This window comes from Dicentrarchus labrax, unplaced genomic scaffold (genome assembly GCF_905237075.1).
Source record: "Dicentrarchus labrax unplaced genomic scaffold, dlabrax2021, whole genome shotgun sequence".
NCBI lineage: Eukaryota > Metazoa > Chordata > Actinopteri > Moronidae > Dicentrarchus > Dicentrarchus labrax.
Window position 1 is genome coordinate 17,262,147 of NW_026136709.1, and position 22,831 is coordinate 17,284,977.

Sequence of the window (22,831 nt, forward strand, 5' to 3'; positions counted from 1 at the left end):
CATGCCAATCCACAGAGATTTACAAAGAGTCACAGCTAAAGAGCACTTTCAGCTCAACAGCAAAAATTTAATCTATCACACAAAAGCTTTCTGACGCTTGTGACACCAACACACACAGTTTCAATTTGCTCCTTACATTACGTGCATAGATGCACGTATATTAGCGTACGCATGAGTGCACGTGTATGCGCATATATGTGTGTGTATGCATGCATGTGTTGTCCCTTTGTCTGCCTGACAGTGCCCGCTGGATGGGAGATTATCCACATTTTGTCTGAGCCCTGTGTGGGTTCAGTGTTTTTGGAGAGCGCTGCCGCATGTGCGTGTTTGGAGCTCTTTTGTGTGAATGAGCAGCATCGCTCGCACTGCTGCCGCGTCTGAGCAGAACATAATGCAGCCTGCTGAGCGCTGCCTTTCCACACTCCTTCACTGACGGCGTAGGATGAAAAGGGTGAGAGAGTGAGAGCATCCTGTAATCTGGTGATTGAGTAACATGGAGAGAGAAGAGCGGGAGAGAGAGCGTGAGAGCGAGAGAGTGCACGCACACAGAGAGAAATGAGGTTAAGTGGGATGAACAGATTTTACCACTGACTGCAGCAACACAACAGCAGCAGCAGCAACGCTGGTATTTCCAACCATGATGACTGTTGATTTAGAAAATCTCTGATGGTTGTGAATATTATTTTTATTGGTAGAGCACCTTATAGACGTACATCTAAAAAATATAGATAAATACAATTACATAACAACACACAAGTAGGTCAAATGCTTCACGTAAGAAGGAGATATTAAATGTGCAATAGATATAGGTGATCTGGATAAAATCTAGTAAAACAATGTATGTAATTTGTACATTATGATATAAATACTGAACTTAGGCTGCGACTGACAATTATTTCCATCAATAATCTGCTTACCAATTGTTTGAAATGTTAAAAAATAGTGAAACATACCTTTAACAAGTTCAAAATAGTTATTTATGTCAAATGACAAAGAAAAGATGCAAATTCTCGACTAAAAAAAAGTTTCCAATTAATTATTTGCTGATTGACTAATCAATTAATTGACTACAGTAATTGCTCTAGCTCTGATATCTAATGTACATTAAATCTTATGGAAAATGAATTGAGTAACTACTTATCGATAAAATAACCAGAGTGAAATATTTGTATTTGGTTAGTCCTGACTATCAAATACCTGACGTATCAAGGCATATTTTATAATCCAATATTACCTTAAAGCCATCCTACTTACTGATGAGTATTAAAGAGATTTTAAAACGATGGCTAGCATGGTGTACGGTATGGCAAAATACGGTTGATTAATTTATCTCTTCTCAGTATATATTATATATAATAGAGGTACACAGATTTAAACTTCCCTGACCTATTCAACTCCTCTCTGAAGTGGATCATAAGCAATGATTCCTTTAAATACATCTGCAGATGGTGAGATATCTGGCTTTGAAACCTCATTATTTTTGAACACTGACTTTCACTTGGCATCAAACTATCACATCATATATGTACAGAAACAAGTCAATTATATTCTCATAACAGAGGCCTTTAACTCTTCAAACCACAGAGTCATCTAACTATTATCTACAGTGAGGCTGGTTCAGTAACTGGTGGCCAAAACCACAAATGGCTTTTGTTTGAAGGTTTTACCCCGAAACGGCCAACAGGCCCCATTCAGAGGACTCATGCAGTCCTATAAGGACAAAACAACTCAGCATTATTCTGCAAGTCAGAGCATGAACATGCAGAGCTCTGCAGATGATTAGAAATTCATAATCAAATCTGGAAATGAGGCAGCCAACGAAAGAGGAAGCCAGTGCTAATGTAACGTGGGCGCTACAACTTGTTTTCTGGCATCCTGCATTAACTGGAGGCGGGCTGCAAAAATGGATAATGAAGCGACTGTTGAGTCTTCTGAAACCATGAAAAGATAAAAGTTCAAGTTCAAACTTTCATGTTTTAACTTAATTGCTAAAAAAAGGAAATTAATTTGCTAAAATGATTTGATTTTGTGTTTCCAATAAAAAAACGGAGCCAACTTTTAATGATTCTGTACTCGTGGAGACTTGAGCTGAAAGGGACAGGTGCACGCTGGTGTTCTCACAACAATGGAGAGTTTGATCTGTTCAACAGTCAGCAGTTACAGGCACCAGCAGTGGCTGTGACACACAGCTCATTTAACATATTAACTAACACAGACATATTCTTACCTCAGCACCCAGTACCTTCCACCTCCACTGATTAAGACTGTTTAACTTCAACCTGCTATGCACAAACTCTACCTTGTAATAATTGTACTTTTACAGATCGTTCATACACTGTTTTGCACACCATATTCCTTACTGCATACTGCATATAGTGTTTATATTTTCTTTTATTTCAATTATATCTTTAAATATTTTTATTTTATTATTGTATTTTAACACTACTCTACTTTTTATACTAATCTCCCCTGTGCTGCTGTGTCAAACGAAGGAACATCTTATCTTATGTACTTAAAAAGTACTAATTTCAAAATAAAAGTTGTTTTAGTATCAAAGTAGTCCAGGGATAGTTGTCTGTATATATATATATATAAATATATATATATATATATATATATATATATATATATATATATATATATAAGGTACATTGCAAATAGTTCATATCTAATAGCTGATTTATCAAATTTTGCTAATTTGTCAAAATGTAAACAAATATACAAACAAAATTAGCTCTAGTTGCAGACGTGTTTACATGTATAACATTGTTTAATGTTGCCCTTTACATTTATATCATATAATATTTGAAACGGTGGAGGGTGAGCAGTTGTCTTGAACAGTGCCAATAAGGACAAGAGTTTGAAAATTGCGTTCTCCAAACACTCAACTAAAGTGGTGTGAACATAGCAACCAAGCATCCTGAAAGCTATCACTAGGAGGGATCAAAATAGTCTTTTAGACTAGTACAGCCTCAAGGAGCAGCTAGAATGGCTGTGTCCTCATTTCCACCTGTTGTAGTCTAACCTGCTCCCCTTGTTTCATGTTTAGCACTTTCTAGAAAAACATTATATGCAAATATACTTTAATTAATGAAGCCACACCTGGTCTGTAACAGAACAAGAAGTCTGAACACAGGTGGAAAATGTGGGCAAGGAAACACCTCTGAGTCACTGTGAGAAGAGGGCAGATCAGCATGGCAGAGCACAAAGGGACTGCAGCGAGTCTTTCAGTGAATAATTCACACAACCAACAGCAGTGCAACAGCCATTCCTCCATTATGTAATTTGAGTAAAAAAACCTAACAGGATAAAACAGTGAACAACGCGTAGGCGTCACCACCCACCACTAGAGAGGTTTTTGGCAAAGCGGAGTGAGCTCTTACAGTTTGTTCTGATTCTCTTGGGCACATAAAGAGCTCACATTTGTTTTACACTTAATTCTAGCTGTCAGATTTCTTTAAGTACAGCCTTTGAGCGTTAATACCAACGAGAATTCAAACTGTGTCACAACATGCTTAAAAGAAAACAAGTTTACAGAACCAGAGGAACATCTGAAAACACTTAAAGGCGAACAGTTTGAGTCTTTAGTACGGGTGGTTAGCTGCTCAAATATCTGACTTATACTCGCTACGTGTTGTGAGATGTTCAGTGTTATATTTTCTAAGTCTTATCCACTGACATACAACCACTGTAACAACCAGTTTCAGTCTAGTGATGAGGCCAGAGACCGGTGAAATGTACACTTTGTTCTATACTGTATCTTTTAGGACTGCTGTTATACCTACATATGGAGCTGCACGAGTATTAAAGATATATTATAAATTATTCAAATCATCTGAGAGAAAAAGTGAACTCAAGCTTAAAATCTGCTTTAAATGCAGCTGAGGATTTAACCTACTGTAGGACTTTAATAAGTGGGTGTTCAAACCCAGAAATAGCACTGTGTCGGTGGGTGTGAGTTCCTACAGGTACCAATAAGGAAATGAGATCCAGGAGGGACAGTTTATGTGATAGACCCTTGAGTTTGAAGGCTTATCAGACACTAAAAACACAGACGCCATGGTGGTCTCGGGTGTTGACCGTGAATTGCAACGTTCAATTCAAGCCACAGCCCTTTGATGCCCGTCATTTCTTGTCATTTCTCTACTGGTGATGACAAAAAAATGCCAGAATAATTACAGAGAGAAAAGTAATCTACCTCTTCTCACTGCGCTTTTTCGCTCCTTGTCTCATCGAAATGATTGAGGAGGTAGATGATGTGTTTGAAATGTTGTCCGCCCACTGCCTAACACGACATTTTTACAATCAAATTTGTACAGCTACACGGCTACAGCTTCATTTTACAACCTACCTCGCACATCTGGAGCTGGAAGAGGCGGCGCTCCTTCTCCATCTCCTCTGCGATTTCAGCTCCAGTGATCTCCGTGCGGATCATCCCGTGCTGCTTGGCATGCTCTCGCTTCTCCTTCTCGATCTTTGTACTGATTCACAGACGAAAGGGCAATTACTGAATGGACTGAATTCCTCTTCTTGACCTTACATCATGCAAGTAGTTTTGTGCTTTAAAATGTGTGTGGATCTTCTAAGACTCTCCTGGAGGGTCCAAACATCATTGGTGCACATTATCAACAGCGTTTGATCCATTATTCAGTGTTCTATAATGAGCTGGATGAGGCAAATATGCAGTGTTACACTTTAATTATCCACTTACAACTTGGCCTCGTAGTCCTTCCATGCTTTGTCAAAGGGCTTCTTTATGTCCTGGAGAAACACAGGAGGACAAGCATCAGCAAACTACAAAGAGGTCACCGTGGGGACGGAGTTATTTGCAGAGCTGGTCCGCAACCAGAGCTCCAGCAAGCGCCTCGCTCCACTCAAGATTTATGCCCTGGATGGCCAGCGAGCGACCACGCCCCTCCTTTTACTCCAAACATCAAGGGTTCACGACCCAGTTTTTTCGCCACTCGCCTCGAGCACAACACAAAGGCTGTGTTTACTCCTGCGAGATTTACAGCGTGATCTTTTGAACGGATATTCTCTCCCCCGTCTCGCTGGTCTCTTATCGCTTACACTCTCAACATGCACACGCGCAGAAGTTGAGAGATTAATAGAGAGATTTGCTGACAAGGCATCTATTTTTCCTGTCCCACTGCTGTGCCAGGCCATGGGGGGGCCCAGAAGAGTCGAGAGAGAGCGAGAGAGAGAGAGGAAGAAAAAGAAACCATCAAGAAGAGAAACTGTTTTACAGTAAATCTTACCCCTTTCACGCCTTTCAAATCGCCCTTCAGCAGCGAGTCCAGAGTGAAGATCACGTTGTGGCTGAGGCTCTGGAGCTGTGAGAGGACACACAGAGAGGAGGTGGAAGAACACAGAATTATAATGATAGTGTTAAAACAACTGTTGATAAAACAAGCTCAACGTATCATAAAAGTTAAGGCTGAGGATGTTCTATAGTTTTATTATCGTCAACAAATCCCATTAAAATACAAAAACCAACAATGAAATCAAAATCATTCAGGAATAAATCATTCCTTTGTGTTATAGAGCTCCATTGTTGTCCCAAAAACTATTAAAAACACATCAATGATCCACATTGTTGCACTGGAGGACATGTTTCTGCATTACTATGAACACTTATTTCATATGCACAGTACTGCTAGCCTTAACACTCACTAGAACACCAGAATGTGTATTTATCCACAGCTGAAAATAGTCCCCAATAAATGCACAACTTATTACTGTTTGAGAGTGCCCAGATTAAAAAATAATAATAAACTAAATATTTGTGATCCCTTTTTAAAGCAGTAAAAGTCAATTTGTTTGGCCACTCACAGCCAGTGGAACAAGCTGTAAACACAACATTGACATATTATCACCTTATAAAGTTGTTATTGCAAACGTATTGGAAAAAAAAGGACCATTAACATCTTATTTCTGGCTACCTGAAAAACATTCACTCCTCATTTTTTAGCTGTTTTTCAGTTTCCACCAACTACTGAGGAAAATATTTGGCTGTTTAGCTGCTAAATGCACCAAGTTCACCAGTAAGTTGTTAACTCCGTGTGTCTGCCATTTTATGCTGGACATGCAGCCCACACTGGGTTTTAACAGAGCTTTTTTTGTTGATATCTGCTGCCGCTGGAAACAATGGTAATGAGAGCGGTGAGAGTGAATCAAAAAAGCTAAGTGGTGGGCCGTTAAACCACAACAAATGCAAACCAAAACGCTCCATATAGGTCCATGGGTTTGTCTCTACAAGCAACCATTTCATCACATGTAGACATGTAACCTTTTATTACTATAAAAAATATTGATTAGCTCAGCTTTAAAGAATTATGTCTTCAGTGTGAACAAATGGACTTTTTTGGAATGGAAGTTTTGTTGGTTTTAGTCTTTTCATGTGATTTGTTGACGATAAGAAGAAAAAAGAAAAATATAGAATAACACCGGCCTTATCCTTTAACCTGCACTGCAGTGCATCAACACATTTCATGCGGCTGCTGACTGAAGAAAATCAGCAACATAATAGCAAAAAGTGCTGCCAAAAACCACACAAGTGCAGGTTGGTCTATTGTAGATTTAGCAAAAGCTTGACGTTGCCAACAGCTCGGGTTGCTACAGTTATGCTCAGCAGCTCTAACCATTAGGATCAGCAAGGTCATTTACAACAGTACTAAGCATTTAAGTCCCTGTTGTTGTTAGCCAAGTCCACACAGACACACAGCAGCGGTCAAGGAAGTAAACAACGCTTAATGGGTGCTAATGTGCTTCTTAAGTGCCTGTCTTGCATATGGCCAACGTCAGAATCAATCTTCTACTGGCTGACTGCCGGTGTGCTCTAACAGCACATCCTGGAAACTGTCACTGTCTCTGTTGCTTGCTCTAGGTATGTGACTCTCACATAGGAAATAAACACTGCAGAAGAGCTGGCAACGACCTGGCCAAATTTGTCTATAAAATCCTTACATTTCAGCCAATAACACATGTCAGACATCTAGGACAAGCGCTGCTCATCAATTCTCATTTGTAGTGCACGCACATACCAGCTGCCCTCAGGGCGCAGTTATTGAAGTCTGATAAAACTCACTCGATAAAGTACTCAAAATGGAAAAGACAAGAGTCAAGAGCGAGAGACAAAAAGAGGAATTAGTGAGATAATTTCACTTTCCCGCAATATGCAGGTAGCGCCGATAGGTGGGTGATTTAAGAAGGTTTCCAAATGGACACACACAGACACAGACACAGACACACAGACACACACAGAGTTGTTCCTGGTGCTGCCAAGTGTATTTATGGAGTCTAATCTCGCTGTCAGCCACACAGGAAGAGAGTGAGAGAGCGGGGACTGGCTCTTCTTCCAACAACAATCACTCACAGAGGATTCAAACAGGACACATTATTCAACAGAAACGTCAGGGGAAATCCACGGCAGGCAGATAAGAGCCAACTGGGGGGGGCTTGGAGGTGGATATAGCCGCAGTCAGCTATACTGTCCGACTGTGATGACCGCTCTGACTGTGTAGGCACATTTTATACAGTTTTGTACAAGTGTAGAGATTGATTAGCATATCTGCTGCGACCTGTAGGCGCGTACACCTCTATCATTACATTTATGAGGAGTTTTACTAGATAGATAGATAGATAGATAGATAGATAGATAGATAGATAGATAGATAGATAGATAGATAGATAGATAGATAGATAGATAGATAGATAGATAGATAGATAGATAGATAGATAGATAGATAGATAGATAGATAGACTACTGTACTGACTACATTCATCAATAACCTTCTCCACTACATACCTTACCTCAACCCCTAACGTAATGTAATCCTAATCTTAACCTTAAACCCAAATCCTAAACCACTTATAGAAGTGAACACTTGAATTTCCCCCTTTCCTATCCATGTGAGGTCAAATCCGGGGCACAATGTAGTACAAGTTGTTCGTTTTAATGACATTAGACGTGTTGATATGTTGAATTTACCAGGTTCTTCAGTAGGGCAGACAGCTCCTTCGTGAGGGATGAGAACTTGACGAAGGCCGTTCCCAGGTCAGGGTTGTCCCGGCTGATAAAGTTGCTGCCAAATTTGTCCAGAGCCTGGGCATAGTTCTCTTCATTCTGGACGTGGTCTGTGTGGAGAAGAAAGGTCAACCACCAGTCAGTTGATCTGCCCTAAATTCTGCCGATTAGCATGTGTAAAGGACTGGAAGTGGCCTGCAGTCTTTGACAGGACGTATACTGTAGGTGCAACAGTCACTAAGGTAGTCAATTAAAGCCATACACACATTTCCTGAAAGAGACTCTTGATAGCTAGCTTGGTGTGTCCATAGCCCTGAATAATAAAAACTGTCCAGTAACAACAGTTGGCAATAAATGTCCAGTCAGATAAATAAAAATAAGTTTTTAAAACAGTTAAAAAATACACATTCAGCACTGGGAGCAATGTATTAAAGGTCCAGGAATATAATATTCATAAGTATGCTTTTATTAGTGTATGATCACCTGAATAAAGGAAGTGTTTTATCTACAGAAGGTATTTTTAATAAGAAGAAGAAGATGTAGAGAAGATAAAAGGTCTGAAGATAAAGAAAACATGTCAGTGATACACCCCTCTTTGTTCTCGAGGCAAACACCTGGAACACACAGGTTTGTAAATCTTCTAAGAGACGTTCATAATAACACAGATGTGACAGAAACAGCCAACGGATCCGACAACGGAAAGTTCCTTCATCGGTGCTGCAACACAATGACAGACACATGTGACCTTAACCCGTGATGTTTGATCGCTGCCATTCCAGACTTTAGTTTTTTAGAAATCCTGACCACGGTAACGTCATCTTTATGTACAGCAAACGTCAGCGTTACAAGATGTGTGGTTCCTCCAGGTCTGTTCAACTCTACGGGAGCCGTCATTCAAAACAGCGGCATCCATCTGTCCTTGTCGTTAAGTGAGAGATGGAAGAGGAGCTGAACGGGGAGGGATGTTTAGACTTTTGCCAAAACTGAAGAGGGAGGTCAGGTGAGACAAGCACCCTGTAGAGCTTATTCCTGCCGCAGACATTTTGAACTTTTGTCATACTGGAAATAAAATACAGTCCAAATAGCGCTGTAGTTACGACTGAGGACAATGAAGTCATGTCCTTACCATGGCACTGTTTACACTCCTAACACTGTATCACAGCTCAACTATGTTACTGCAAACTGAACATTTTCTACTGCTGCTGTATCAACATTGTGAAGAAGCAACAAAGAAACGTGATGTTCATGGTGCCCCACATTTTCCAGGACCTTTCCAGAACATTTTCCAGGGGTTTTCCTGACAGTACAGGACAGCACCAGCAGAGCTACTTTTGACACATTTAACTCAGCGTTTACGGGACACACCGTGGTAGCTCGCTCTTGTGGTGTGCTTGGCTGTTCTCAACACAGCCGATTTTAAGCTGTGCTGCGTCTCTGGTGAATTGACTACATTTTACTAGAGTCTCTATCTAATCGTAACATAGTAGAATTTCTTTAATTTTTACAGAAATTTCATCATCTAAAAAGCAATTATCATCGTTGTGCATGTAGTTATCAACATGTCCAACAAATGTAAAGTTGATCATTAATAAGTTGTATACATATGCAAAAAGACTGCTGCTAGTTCCTTCCACTAAGCGTCCAATATGCTCCCTCTTATGTGTCCAACCGCACAGCTTATCCTACCAACAGTAAAATTTTAAACAAAACTCGCACCCAGGTTTACGTGGGCGATCTGAGTCAGTGGCTAGATACAATTTGAAAAATACTTTTAAATATAACTTATTTCAAGGATATTTGGTATTTTTCCTGGATCTCCTGTTCACAGAGGTTAGCCTTGTTTAGGATTGTTCATCAAAATGTGTCTACAAAGGTAACTTTTGGTATTATTTGAAAGCGAGTCAGTTTCTAACATTACAGGAAGTAGATCAGACATCTGTTAGACATAGAGCTGGTAATGGCAAAGGAAAAGGCAAACGAATGACCAACGTCTTTATTAAAACAACGTGAGTTTGTGTGGCTGCAAAAAGTTAACAGATACAACAGCTGCTGCAGTCTTAAAATGCACTTACTGTTACCACCTGTAACCACAGGTGTCGCCAAATCAACAGGATGGAAATCCGAAGGATCCTAACGTATGACTCATGATGTGTTTATAAAGTCCTGGTTACGGCGTTGGCTCTAACTATTCATTACATTTCCAAGATGCACAAACATCCTATTCTTATTTCTATTTTTAGATCACACACAGTATTTGTCTCACGATAACAAAATCCAGCCAAAGTAATTAACTGTTGTTTATTGGACGCTCGACTTTAAAAAGTGATTCTAGTTGTTTGGAGTTTCTCATCCAGAGAGTCAGAATTAAAGTAAGGTCAGCTGTCTTTTTTGTGAAGAACAAACAAACTTTTTTTGTAGGACAAACATCTGAAACTGTCAATTTACAGGGAGGAGGCTGCTCTCAAAAGTATTCAGTGGAAAATTACTGAGGATCCATGTCACAGCAACGAGCAAAACAAACTCAGGTGATGGTTTCTGGGACAGCCTGAATACACACACAAAACACCATCTGTCCCACAAAAGGCAATGTTCCAGACAAAAAAAGAGGCATTTTTATTAAAGATATTTAAGAAATCCTGGGCTTTCCTCTGGGGATTTTTTGTTTTTCAAAGGGTTGTGAACACGTAGCCAACATGATAACTTTAGAAACAGTCTCACCTTGTCCTGAACTGTAGATCGCCTTCACTGATTTCTTCACCTTCTGCAGGGAGGTTCGGTCCTGATCCAACGCCTGAGAAAAAGAAGGAGAGGACGCTTTTAAAAAAAAGAAACCCTGAATATATTTCATCATTTCAGAACATACTGGAAACACTCACATCAAAAGACAGCAATGATAATTTTTATTTTAACGCTACAGCAAACTTTGGACAACCACAATATTTGCTCAGTTGTTCAAAGCATCAATACTCCATAAAGCTGAGCAGAGTGCTCACAATACAGTGCTTGACCTTAGTGTGGTACAAATCATTATTTCAACACTGCTGACTGCTGGAGCAAAGCCTTTGTGCTCTCTAATAGGCAATATATCCAATTTTTTAACATGTTTAAGCTATTCATTACAATAATTATTCACAATGAAACATTTAAATGCAATAAAAATAAACACTGCCACTGACCTACTGTTACTATGAGTTATCTGTCCCACTTCCTTGCAATAGTAATACAGATTAATGCTCAGAGTTCAGCATCAAAAGCGTCAGGGAGGTAAAATAACAACTAACACAAACACTCCACAGACGCTATAGATCACGGCACTGCTGGTTATTCATTCAACGATAGTGCACGGCTATATTTAGAGAAAATCCTACAAAGCTATTTAAGACAAAGCCACGCTGGTGTGACCCTTGAACTGATTTACACACACAAAAAAAAGCTGCTTCACACAAGGAAAATTCATCATCATAAACACCGTCAACATGTAAGAAAAACTCATCATGTGCCCCTTATTGCTCAGTTCCCTCCCTGCCAGAGAAAATATCAACAATATCTGAAGTTACACCACATTGGAGCTCATTTCGCATGCTGCACGGTTGATTTGTGGCCTGATTTAACCTAAACACAAGTACATTTTATTCAAGGGAGACATGTCACATTTGAACTCAATTTTTATAGCGTTTTAGATTTTATAGCCTTGTTTTTTCTTCTTCAATCTTCTTCAAATAACTAACTGTCTGCCATGTTCCTGCCTTATCTGTATAGCATATTGAAATCTCCCTTGGTAGAACACTTGTGCATGTTTTTAGATGCCTTGAACTATTTAGTGCACTTTTCTGTTCTTATTCTATTCTTAATTGTTTAAACATTGTAATTCTCAATGCATCTATGTCATGTTTATAATATTATATGGGAATGATAATATAATTATTTACCATCAGCAGATATAAACCTCTGAGAAGTTGTTTAAAGGAAACTGAAAACGCAACAACTCTATCTACATCTACATCTTAATCTAAATCTACTCTTAGATGTGAATATTGTAGAAGAGATAACACTTGATTACTGATTGTGTAAAGCCCATTTAAACACAAAGACTGTTATCAGATAACCTTGTGCACTGCCATTTGTTGGACTGCCAGTAAAAAGAAAGAAATACAATCTTTCAGCTAAAATAAAATAAAAGCCACTTTAACCTGCAACACTTACTGGAAATGATCCTGTATAATATTTGCCCCACATCCAATAAATTCAGCAAACACTGACTGATCAATAGGTTTTTTACTTGCGTGCACATCATGCTCGTATCAATACAAACCCCCATTTAATTTGACCACTATCACTGTCCAATAATATATGTTTAAACAAGTAATAAGTCGCTATCACCTTCTCTGTAAGTACCTTTCTATCATTTATTGATGGTCTTATTTCCCTGATTACCATCTGTGATAAAATAAAAGGAAGGTGATTATTTTGTTGGGAGAATATGAGGCTGCAGTTACAACAATAAGCAGGAAAGGAGGTCAAGCATTTATTCCCGCTGTGAGCTAAAACAACCTGGAGACTCTTCTTAGCGCGCACGAGAGCAACGATATGAAAATCACCCATCATACCGAACGCCGTCTGCCTGTGTGACATTTAATATGAGTTAATATACAGCAGGAAAAAAGGCTGAGATAATTGGAAAACTCGTAGTAGACTGCAAACGCACACCTGAATTACCCGTCTCGACTAAAATAATTTATAATGTGAGTCCGTCTTGGTGGTTTCTACTCTAATTTATTCCGACAGTACGATGATTTCACATCCAGACCATCTCAACCAAAAGGGAATGGAACCATAACTCTGCCATGTTTGCTCGTAATGGATGATAAACACCAGCAAAAGCACCATTACATCAAGGTCAGCCGGTTAAGAGCAGATGCACGCACACACACAAGAGTGGACTAATTAAATTTCACAACATAATTAAGCCGTCCTTGGCCTCCCCTGGACAGTTTTACATGGCTCTTCCCCAATTATGGCAGCAGTAGTTTGTCGCCGCAGGGCCTTTTCTGCAGGGGCCGGGCCCTTTGATCCCCGCTGCACATGGGAACAGACTCTGCTGCCCAGCACCTCCCCACACTGCCTCATTACTTAACCCTGTGTCTGTTTGGCTAAACAGTGGCCCAAACAGGCCTGTGCCAACATTAAAATTTGATGGTACCATTATCTCAGTATTGTCTCCGCCGTCTGTATATGCTATTATCTTGATAATTACTATAATGAGAATCTTCAAAGTGTATGAAAACTTGAGGTTACTTATCCCGTAACCCCTGTTCTCTGATAACATGAGCGAGATGGCTAACTCCGGGAAGCACTCAGTGTTATCCATATCATTACTCCAGTATGTACTGGCTGGCAGTCGTGACGCTCACATCAAGTCAAACTCTTCTTGCTTTACTCAAAAAGCTTCTGTCTGCCTGCGTGAGTGCCTAATTGTTGTTCTACACTGGAAGCTGTTAAGCTACATTATACTTTTACTGAAAGGAGCGAGCTACACTCGGAGAAGATGGCTCAACACACTGAAGCTATTTCACATTAAGAGATGTTTTCTGTTGAATGACACAATACATTTGTTTTGTGTAGCTTTGGTGCTCTCCAACACTGGTGGTTGGTTTAACAGTCCAACAAGACAAGCTAACGCCGTTAAGCCCGATTTGTTCTTCTGCACTGAACTGACGCTGCAGGTACGCACCCTATGCCGTACACTGACCTCTCCATTAATGTAACTATATGTCACAATAACAACTCTGATTAGTCCACTTGCAAAACCCAAATGAGTTAATAATGTTGTCCAAGAATCCCTCTTCACAACAATGTTCGTTTCGCATGCAGCAGAGGGGAAAACACAAGACAGAGGAACAGAAACAAGGAATAGTTTCAGTTTCAGGCTTAGAAACCAACCATCGACTAGTGTTTTGGCAGTGTTGTCTGCAACTTGTGTAAGCTATGGCAAAAAACAGCCAGCATTGGTGACTAAAGGCTGGTTCATAGTGGTGCTTTGGCTCTACCATTAGTCACCTATACTGGCTGTGTTTGTTAACCTCTTAGAGAACTCTTAACCATAGAGTAGCAGGTGATAGTGTGTTGGTTGTCAGCGTACAACTTGCTGCTTTTCTGTGTTTTTTATGATATTTAAATGAATATTTTTGGGTTTTGGACGCCACGTAACATTTGAAGACGTCGTCATGAGCTCTGGGGAAATGTGACAGACATTTTTATATATATTAAATAATCATTATAATCAATAAATTCAGATACATATATAATAATGTTAATTATTTCTTATGACAGTGACGCCAAGCAGACTCCATCTAAGTTTTCCGACACGTTGTGTTACACAGTGAAAGTCACGGATTAGATCCCCATAACAGCCGACACATTCACTAACAGGCTGTGTTTCCTCTCAGTGCACCAAACCCCCGCCCCTCGCCAGTCGGCCCGAGTCTGCAGTTTAAACGCCTTCAGAGTAAATCTGTGATTATTCAGAGGTTGTAGTGCGGTGTGCTGATTAGGATGAGGAGCACACAACAGAGGGCTGAGCAGGCAGATTGACTTTTGTGGTGTTCATGTTGAGAGCAGCTGGCACCGCCACCCAAGGGTCACCCATAATCCACTCTGTCTGTGCTCGTAATTAAATATTCAGCTGTAACATTAACAACCTTTAACATCTTTCTTAGCCCTTTTTTTGGTTCGTCCATAAATCCATACATTTACTAAATTAAATCTGGTTTAGTAAATGCTTTATTGTTTGTTTTGAGAGGACAGAGAACAATCATTCAAAATCCCTACAACACATTAGAGAGGATAAACAATACACATCCACACGTTGGCCGGCAGTATTTCAGTGGTAAACTAATGAAACTTGGAGAGATGGTTTGTTAAAGCTGTTATTTCTCAGCTTTCTCAGCAGGAGGGAGAAAAAAAAAATCAATGAAATAGCGCTGTCTTGGCACACAGACTTTGCAAACCCTTGGCAACAGGCAAGAATGCATCCAAACTCTGCTCTCCAAAAGGCCGACAACTATTGAATATAGTCAAAGGATTGTTTTTTATCTGCCAGCAACCAATGGCAAGCTCCCACACAACCCGAGGGGATTAGCGAGTGTGACAATGCCAAAACATCTGCGGTCGCTCGTCTCTCCGTGTGTTATTCGACTGAGAAATATCTATCTCGAAGAGCCATTTGTGCTGTGAAAGTCGACACGTCGCTGTCAGAATGCTTTTAAGTAGGAAGTCTGTCAGAGATGGAGCCAAAGGGGTCAAGGGCCAACTTAAGGGAGGTGAAGGGCGGTGGCGACGTATGGTGCCTCAGCAAAAACAGATTTTGTAGCCAGCGTGAGTACCAAGGTCAGAAACGTCCTTGAAAGTTCATTAAATTAATAGATTTTTCTTGATTGATATCAATACTGAGATTATTGTCTTGATTTACTGATTATTGTGGTCAATGAGCCAATCAATTTTAATCTCCTAAAGCCCAAGTTAACATATTTAAACCGCTTGTTTTGTCCAACCAACCCGAAGGTATTATATCATAAACAAATACAACTATAGGTGTATAAATTCATACCTTAAAGGCTGGAAAACAGTGAATTTTGCTTTAAATTTAAATGATTTAATCGATTATGAAACCCAGTTACAGATAAAAGTGATTAACTAATCGTTTCAATTCTAATTCACACAATAAATGTCATCTAATAAAAATCGTCTTCTGTTTTAACATGCATGTGATACAGTAATTAAAGAATAAAGTAGTAAAATAAATGCCTAATGTTTGTTGAGGCACTTGTTGGTAATGAAAATGTATTCAGAAGTAGTTTATTAATGATGCTTTCACCTCATAAATAAAGGCTACTGCATTAGCTGGTAGATATTTCTATCAGTATTTATTACGTGGTATTAAAACCAATTTATTTTAGTTTCTTTCTTGAACAGGTTTTGATCTCTTGTGGTTCAGCAGCTTGAAGAGCAGTTGGCAGACACACAGACCATCAACAACCGTCATCACTCAATAATTAAAAAGGGTGGTAGGTGGGCTGATCGGGGATACGGAGAAGAAATATGATTTTAAATAAAAGAAAGCCTAGAAGTGCAAACAAGAGACTTTATTAACCAATCAGTTGTTTGACAGAAAGTTAAACAGCAATAGCTTCCAGCTTCTCCAGGGGTGGATTGTTTTATATCATTTTAAATTTAATAACTTGGTGTTTTGGGCTTTTGGTCAGACAAAGAAGACATTTAAAGATAACAACTAGACTCTGGGAAACTGTAAATCCCTTTTATAGACTAAAGAATTAATAGAAAAAATATCTAAATGAAAACTGTTTGTTGCAGCCCAACTTTAAAACAAAAACTGCCCTTAAAGTGTGACCCATGTGACCAACGGGGTCAACGGGGGCTGACTTCCTGGCTCCCAAACAACCACACAAACACACACACACAGTCATGCCCAGGAGGTCAAAGCCTCGGGGGAAAATTGGTGGTTCAAGTGACTGGGCATGACTGACTGGAGACTGTCACGCTTCCTGCCCGAGGCCTTATCCTCTCTTAGCAGCCCTGCCGTTTCCCCTGCAGCCGTCCTTTGACAGGAAGCAGGAAGCGGCCAGGCTTGTCAGTGTCCTGTCCCGGGTCGGCAGCACTCCGTCTAATGACACCGACTGCTCTCCGCTGACAGCTGAGGGATAAACACACTTTCTGGCTTTTTCCTTCAGATTCCTGCTCTGTCACTTGTAACGGCACGTCAGTTATCTTTCCTCATTTCCTCCTCGATCACCCGTTCTTCTCCTCGGGCCCTGAGCGTTTGGCATCGCAACCGGCGGGGCGGCCGCTGCGGTTACCGAGGAGACGCGATCTGGCCGTCTCGCGCGTCAGCTCTACATTCTTCACCGTGGAGATTGTGGGAAGCTGTTCTGACTAACTGACCAGCTCTCTTGTTTGTCAGCAGCACCCTGGGACTCAACTGTGCCACTGTGGCAGATTTTTACTGTTCACCCAGCAGAGATTGAGACACCCGAGTTCTCAGAATTGCTAATATGCTAATCATTTCCTAGAAGAAGAAAACAGGAAAGGGCACAATTATCAAAGGACTTCCCCAGAGCCTGGACATGAAGCTGAAAAACATCTGCAGTGGCATTTTAAGAGAGAAACTCACTAACCAGATTATCATTTTTTAAATTCTCCATCCCAACCTTATTCCTTTCTGGCTCACTACTATAAAAAAAAGTGTCAGAACTCTAGTTCTGTCTGAATGAAACAGTCATGGAGGAGGTCGGCCTGTTTGTCTGTCTGTCAAGTCATTTTGTCTGTCTGTTGAGTCTATGTGGCATGACTCAAGCAGGAAGGGTGGGGAGCCGTTTTCATTGGCAGGAAACAAATGCACATCCCTTTCTCTGGGCCTGCAGCCGGAGAAGCCTTCAGCTCTCCAAGTGGAATGGGAAAAATGAGAGGATGTCACATTTCCAAAAGCAGCTGAGGCCTATTTCTTTCTCTCTCTCTCTCTCTCTCTCTCTCTCTCTCTCTCCACACACACACACACACACACACACACACACACACACACACACACACACACACACACACACACACACACACACACACACACACACACACACACACACACACACACAGGGTACTGAAAGAGGAAGAGTGATCGACTGCCAGTGGTTTTGGTTTTGGTTAAGAGGTGTATCAGGGACGACCACATGACCGATGTAGTGCATCTGAAAAGGCAAATAAAACGACAAGTGAGACTACATCTTTTTCAGGGGTTTGAAGTTAACGAGGATCCCGAACATCAATCGACATGAAACTGTCTTTTTCTGAACGGACAGAAGAGATTTAACTAAAAACACTCAAAGAGAACAGAATATTTCGACTGGGGGTCTCGATCAAGTCCAGACTTTTATACACCTCCTTCGACGTACTCACATTTCTTTACTGGTCTACGATGGAGAACAGTTTCTAAATTGGAAATGACAAAGCAGCTCAAAAGGGCCAAACCACATTTTTTAGCTTGTTAACTAGATATCATGCATATGTACAAGTTACTGCTGACCACTCACCAGAGCATCCCTGTATGTCTTCAGATAAATGTCCTACAGGGAACGTTTAGCATAAAAATTCACTCACAAAGAATTGAAACTTGCTGTAGGTGATCCATCAGAGTGGACAATAAATCAAATTATCCTTTGTCGACCTGTTAACCTGCTAAAGTTTATCAGGTATAATGTTTACCATGTTCTTAGTTCTTAGGCTGATGGGAATGTGATTACTTTTGGAGGTCTAATTAAACCAATAAGAAAAAAAGCCAGAAAGTTATTACAATTCATCCTGAAGGGACCTTGAAACTAAATGGCAATCAGTCTTATTGGTTGAAATATATAGTGGACTAAAGTAGTTGACTGATTTAACAATACGTCCAAACATAATTTTACCAACTTCATTAGCACTTGAATGCCCACAAACAAGTCCAAACCACAATCAAATGTATACAGTCTCCTCTCTCAGCTAACCTTGCTAGGCAGCCGGACTCACAAGCTTCAAGCTTATGCACTTGTGTCCGAACCACAGCGGTTCTGACCTGTAAGGAAATACTGGCAGCTTTCATATAGCGATGTGTGAGGTGTGTGTGACGAACAATGGCAGCTGCTATTATCAGTTAAATCAGTATTTCCTCAATAAAAGAAGAGAAAAAGAACAACACTGAAGGTTTCAGTAAGAGTTTGACTACATTATGTGGTTTGTTGATCTGACTGGTTGTTCGCCCACAAGCAGTTTCCAATGACGACTCTGTGGACTAAATCATTTATTGTGGTGATACACCAAATCTCTATACACCAAAAAATGTAAGGCTCCTTAAGTTTTATTTTGTTTTGAAATGAAATGATACCAATAAAAACCAACAGGATGCTTAAAACGTCAACAGTGATGATGAATGCACAATGTGTTGTTTATGGCCTAAAGCATGTAAAATGACCACCCTTCTTTCACTCGCTGTCTATGTTGGATTTCTGCTCTAATTAGCTTGCATACTTGACCTGCTAATGTTATTGGCCGCAAAGAGAAGTTAGAGATCACTCCATTAGGCACTGCTGCCATTAGTCTTGCTATTAGCGTCGTGTTCTCAGAGAGAGAGAGGAAAAAAAAAGAGCTGCTTTTCTGTGGTGAGTTTGGTGTATGAACCCTAACCTTGCAGAGGACGCCCGCCTCTTTTGCTACAGCTCTCAGCACAGGAACTGCATGCTTGTGTGTCTGGGGGAAGTCAAACCATGCATGCAGCAGTGTTCAACATTCACACATCATTTGGTGTCTTCCCTCCGCGATGCTCTCTCTCTCTTTCTCACTTCGGCCCACCACTTGTTTCGAGAGCAATGTGCATGTTTTCGCAATCACGCCCACGCAATTCTGCACGGGACTCACGTCAAATAATCGGCGCACCTATATCTGTATTGTGTTTACCAGTCAGGAAGCCATTATTCATGTGAAGCAGCTGTTAAGATTATTCAGATGCACCGCTATTAACAGCCGTCAACGGGAGAATAGAGGGAGGAACTGACAGCTAGGGTTTTAATATTAGTGAGAAGACAAACAGCAGCAGAGGAAAGAGGCTTTTGTTTCCTGACAAATATGAACCTCAAAGCACCTTTTCTTCATGGATGCGACTGACTATATCAAATTGTTCTAATAATTATGATTTAGATTAATCATGAGTCCCTAAAATGCCAAAAAAAAATGGCTAAAACCAACCAACTGTAAATCATTCGTTGTTCATTTGGCCTGAAAAATGACAGAAAACTGTGAAAAAGCTCATGTTTCTGTCCGATCAACCATCAAAAGCTAAAAGATATTCAGTTTACTATCATGTAAGATAAGAAATGCAGAAATTTCTCACAACTTAGAAGCTGGAACTAGGGACTATGACTTAAAACAATCTATATGTTATCAAAAATAAATCTTTCTGTCCAACAATTAAACAATTAATCATCTAATTGTTGCCTCATAACGTGACCAGATCCAGGCTGAAGTGCTGTACTATAACAATTCTTTGCTTTTCATAGCTGATAGCTGATTATAATTATAGCACAAAATCTAAAAACAAACAGTAACAGACAAGAACAAACAGTATGTCTTATCTTTGGAAACACAGTCTTTTAACTTCCAGTTCAAAAAGAGAACCAGAAAGAGTTTTATCCTCCCACAAACCTCAAAAATGAGAATCTCATCCGCATTGAACAAACCAATCAATGATGGTGCTTGAGATAAGAAACCCACATCATATGTTTCTTTTATTTTTTTACATTCCTGGTCTTGATTTAGACTCAAAGTTCATTCTTTTTTAATTCTTTCTATGTTTATATCTACAGAGAGAGTGGGGTCCTCTTCCACGCTCCATTTTAAAACCGCCATGTTTCTACAGGAGCACAGAACGGACGAACTAAACACGGCCACCATGTGAGATAAAGTAATGGTTTCAGTTGGTACGCGGTCTGCAACTTCACCTCAAGATGCCACTAAATCCTTCACACCTTTAAAAGTTTATCGTTTACCTCGTTAACAGTCATGAACAAAAAGAAGAAAACTTTAACATGAACATTCATTTTAAATGTTTAAACTGTGTAAACTCTGCAGAATAAGTCTGTGTGATATAGAAAATGTATCAGTAACAGTTTTAAAATTCACGCAATCGTTTCTATGTTGTTGTTTTTAAGCTAAAATACCAGAAATCCACTGGTTCCAGCTGCTAAACTGTGAATATTTGATGGTTCTCTAATTTTATTGAATAAAACTAAACATCGTTGAGTTTGGGATTGTTGGTCAGCAACTTTTGGGGAGCTTTGGGGGATTGTGATGGGTATTTTTAATGGAACAATTAATCGATAATGAAAATAATCAATGTTCCGCAGTCTTAAAACTACTCAATTTACCTTGTGGTGACATTTCTTTGTGCAGTTCATTTGGTATTTAGTCATATTATTAGAGCCAGAGAAAACCTGGCTTATTATGTCAACATGAAATACTTTGAGTGTTTGAGTATTGATCATTTTTAAACACATTAAAGGAAAAATACTACATTAGAAGAGCCGGGGAAAACACTCATCTTGTGTAACAAACTGTGGAGGTTGATCAAAGAAAAACTAAAATAAACTACTCCAAGCTTTCATGTCTAATCTTTCACTCATCATTGATCAGCTGATAGGCCCGCCAGCTCCGCTTCCTCGCAACCAGCCGCCCACATTGTAAATCTTTAGGGCACGGCACCAAAGAATGCGCTCCCTTGATAATCGTGCACAATCAGAGGTAAAAATTATTTTTCTAGCCTCCGAGTAACGCTCCTGCACGCCGCTCGGTCATAAGTCCTTGGCCAAAGTCACAGGCTGTGCCGAGTGCGCTTTACAGCATTCCTTGAAGTTTTTCTGCAGACGAGTCTCGAATTTCACACTTTATGGGACTGTGCTGGGTGAGAGAGCAGCTATTCCAAAACCACAGGTGTATCCACTCCCACAGGCCATTTGGATGTTCAGATATGTGAGCAACTGGACATAACAGAGGAACAGAAATCTGCCTTTAGTGACACACCCGACCAAAAGCCCTAACCACCGTTAATACACATTTCCACTTGGATTTCCTCATTTGACAACTTTCAGAGCGAGGAGTGACAGCTAGATTCACTGACTGCTGTTATAATGTGGAAAAGGAGGTGATGTAACTCTTTTCACTGACATTAAATGGCATTAAGGAGAAGATGCAAACAGCTTGTCTTGATGGACTATCAAAGCCTTTCCTCCAGGCTTGAATGACCTCAGCAGGCACTTGGCTGTTCTGGTAAAGGTAGTATTGAAATCTGACATTGAAAAGCTGCATCAATTGTTTATCTGCGGTACACACACACACACACACACACAGACACAGACACACACACACACACACACACACACACACACACACAGATACAGTCCAGGGCCAAACACATTCAACGCTCACAGACAAGAGATGCACTGTTTACCCTTCAGGCTACAACAAGACAGCCAGTCGTGGCAGGACAACACTGTCTCCTGGTTTCTGCGGGGCAGTTCTTGGGGACAACAATGTTACCACTTCGCTGATATAAATCATAGAAGAAGAAAAACAGAGAGACGCAACAGATGAGGATGAAGAAGATCTGTGGTTGTTTTGTTGCAGCTGAACTAGAGACAAGAACTAAAAAAGGGGGGAAAAGCAATGTTAGGGTCTCTTAATACGCCCTAAAAACACACATATATCACAGCTGGATGATATTGGCTCATATTTTTTAATCATTGCTTCTTGGCATTGATAATCTGATAATATCTGCATGTAATTAACAGTACTTTAATATAATATTTAATCCAAACTACAGTAAGGATGGATCAGGGTCACAGTGACTAATGTTCAGCAGGTATAATCTTTATGTTCAGCATTATAGTTTAGTGTGTTAGCACAGTTTGCACTCAGCACTAGCAGGATATCGGAGTGTGATAATAATAATGTTGACGCATTCGTATGAGACAAAATATAACACTACGTAGCCGCACTGAATTTCTCCATCCGAGATTAAAATGGCTGACGATGGAGGGAGACGTTAACGGCATCTATCCGGGTGAAGGAAGGCTGCAGACAGATGTGAACAGTGACCCACTCTTCCTCGCCTAAATCTGGGGAAGAGCAGGGGGATCAGGGTGTCAGGGCAGAGTCTGGCCCGGGGGCTAATCCGCTGCCGGCTAATAGCCCTTGATGATATACGCAGTGCAGCTG

At 40.3% G+C, this 22,831-nt stretch overlaps 1 protein-coding gene across 4 annotated transcripts in view; it reads right to left on the bottom strand.

Moving 5' to 3' along the window:
- asap1b (ArfGAP with SH3 domain, ankyrin repeat and PH domain 1b) overlaps nucleotides 1–22,831 on the bottom strand; it is a 58,376-nt gene that overhangs the window by 27,076 nt on the left and 8,469 nt on the right. For all 4 annotated transcript variants that reach the window (XM_051411084.1, XM_051411087.1, XM_051411085.1 and 1 more), the window contains exons 2-6: nucleotides 10,745–10,817; nucleotides 7,991–8,136; nucleotides 5,259–5,333; nucleotides 4,712–4,761; nucleotides 4,352–4,481 (exon numbers count right to left, since the gene is read on the bottom strand). In XM_051411084.1, the coding sequence (XP_051267044.1) occupies nucleotides 4,352–4,481; nucleotides 4,712–4,761; nucleotides 5,259–5,333; nucleotides 7,991–8,136; nucleotides 10,745–10,817 (474 nt within the window). The remainder of the gene's footprint in view (nucleotides 1–4,351; nucleotides 4,482–4,711; nucleotides 4,762–5,258; nucleotides 5,334–7,990; nucleotides 8,137–10,744; nucleotides 10,818–22,831) is intronic.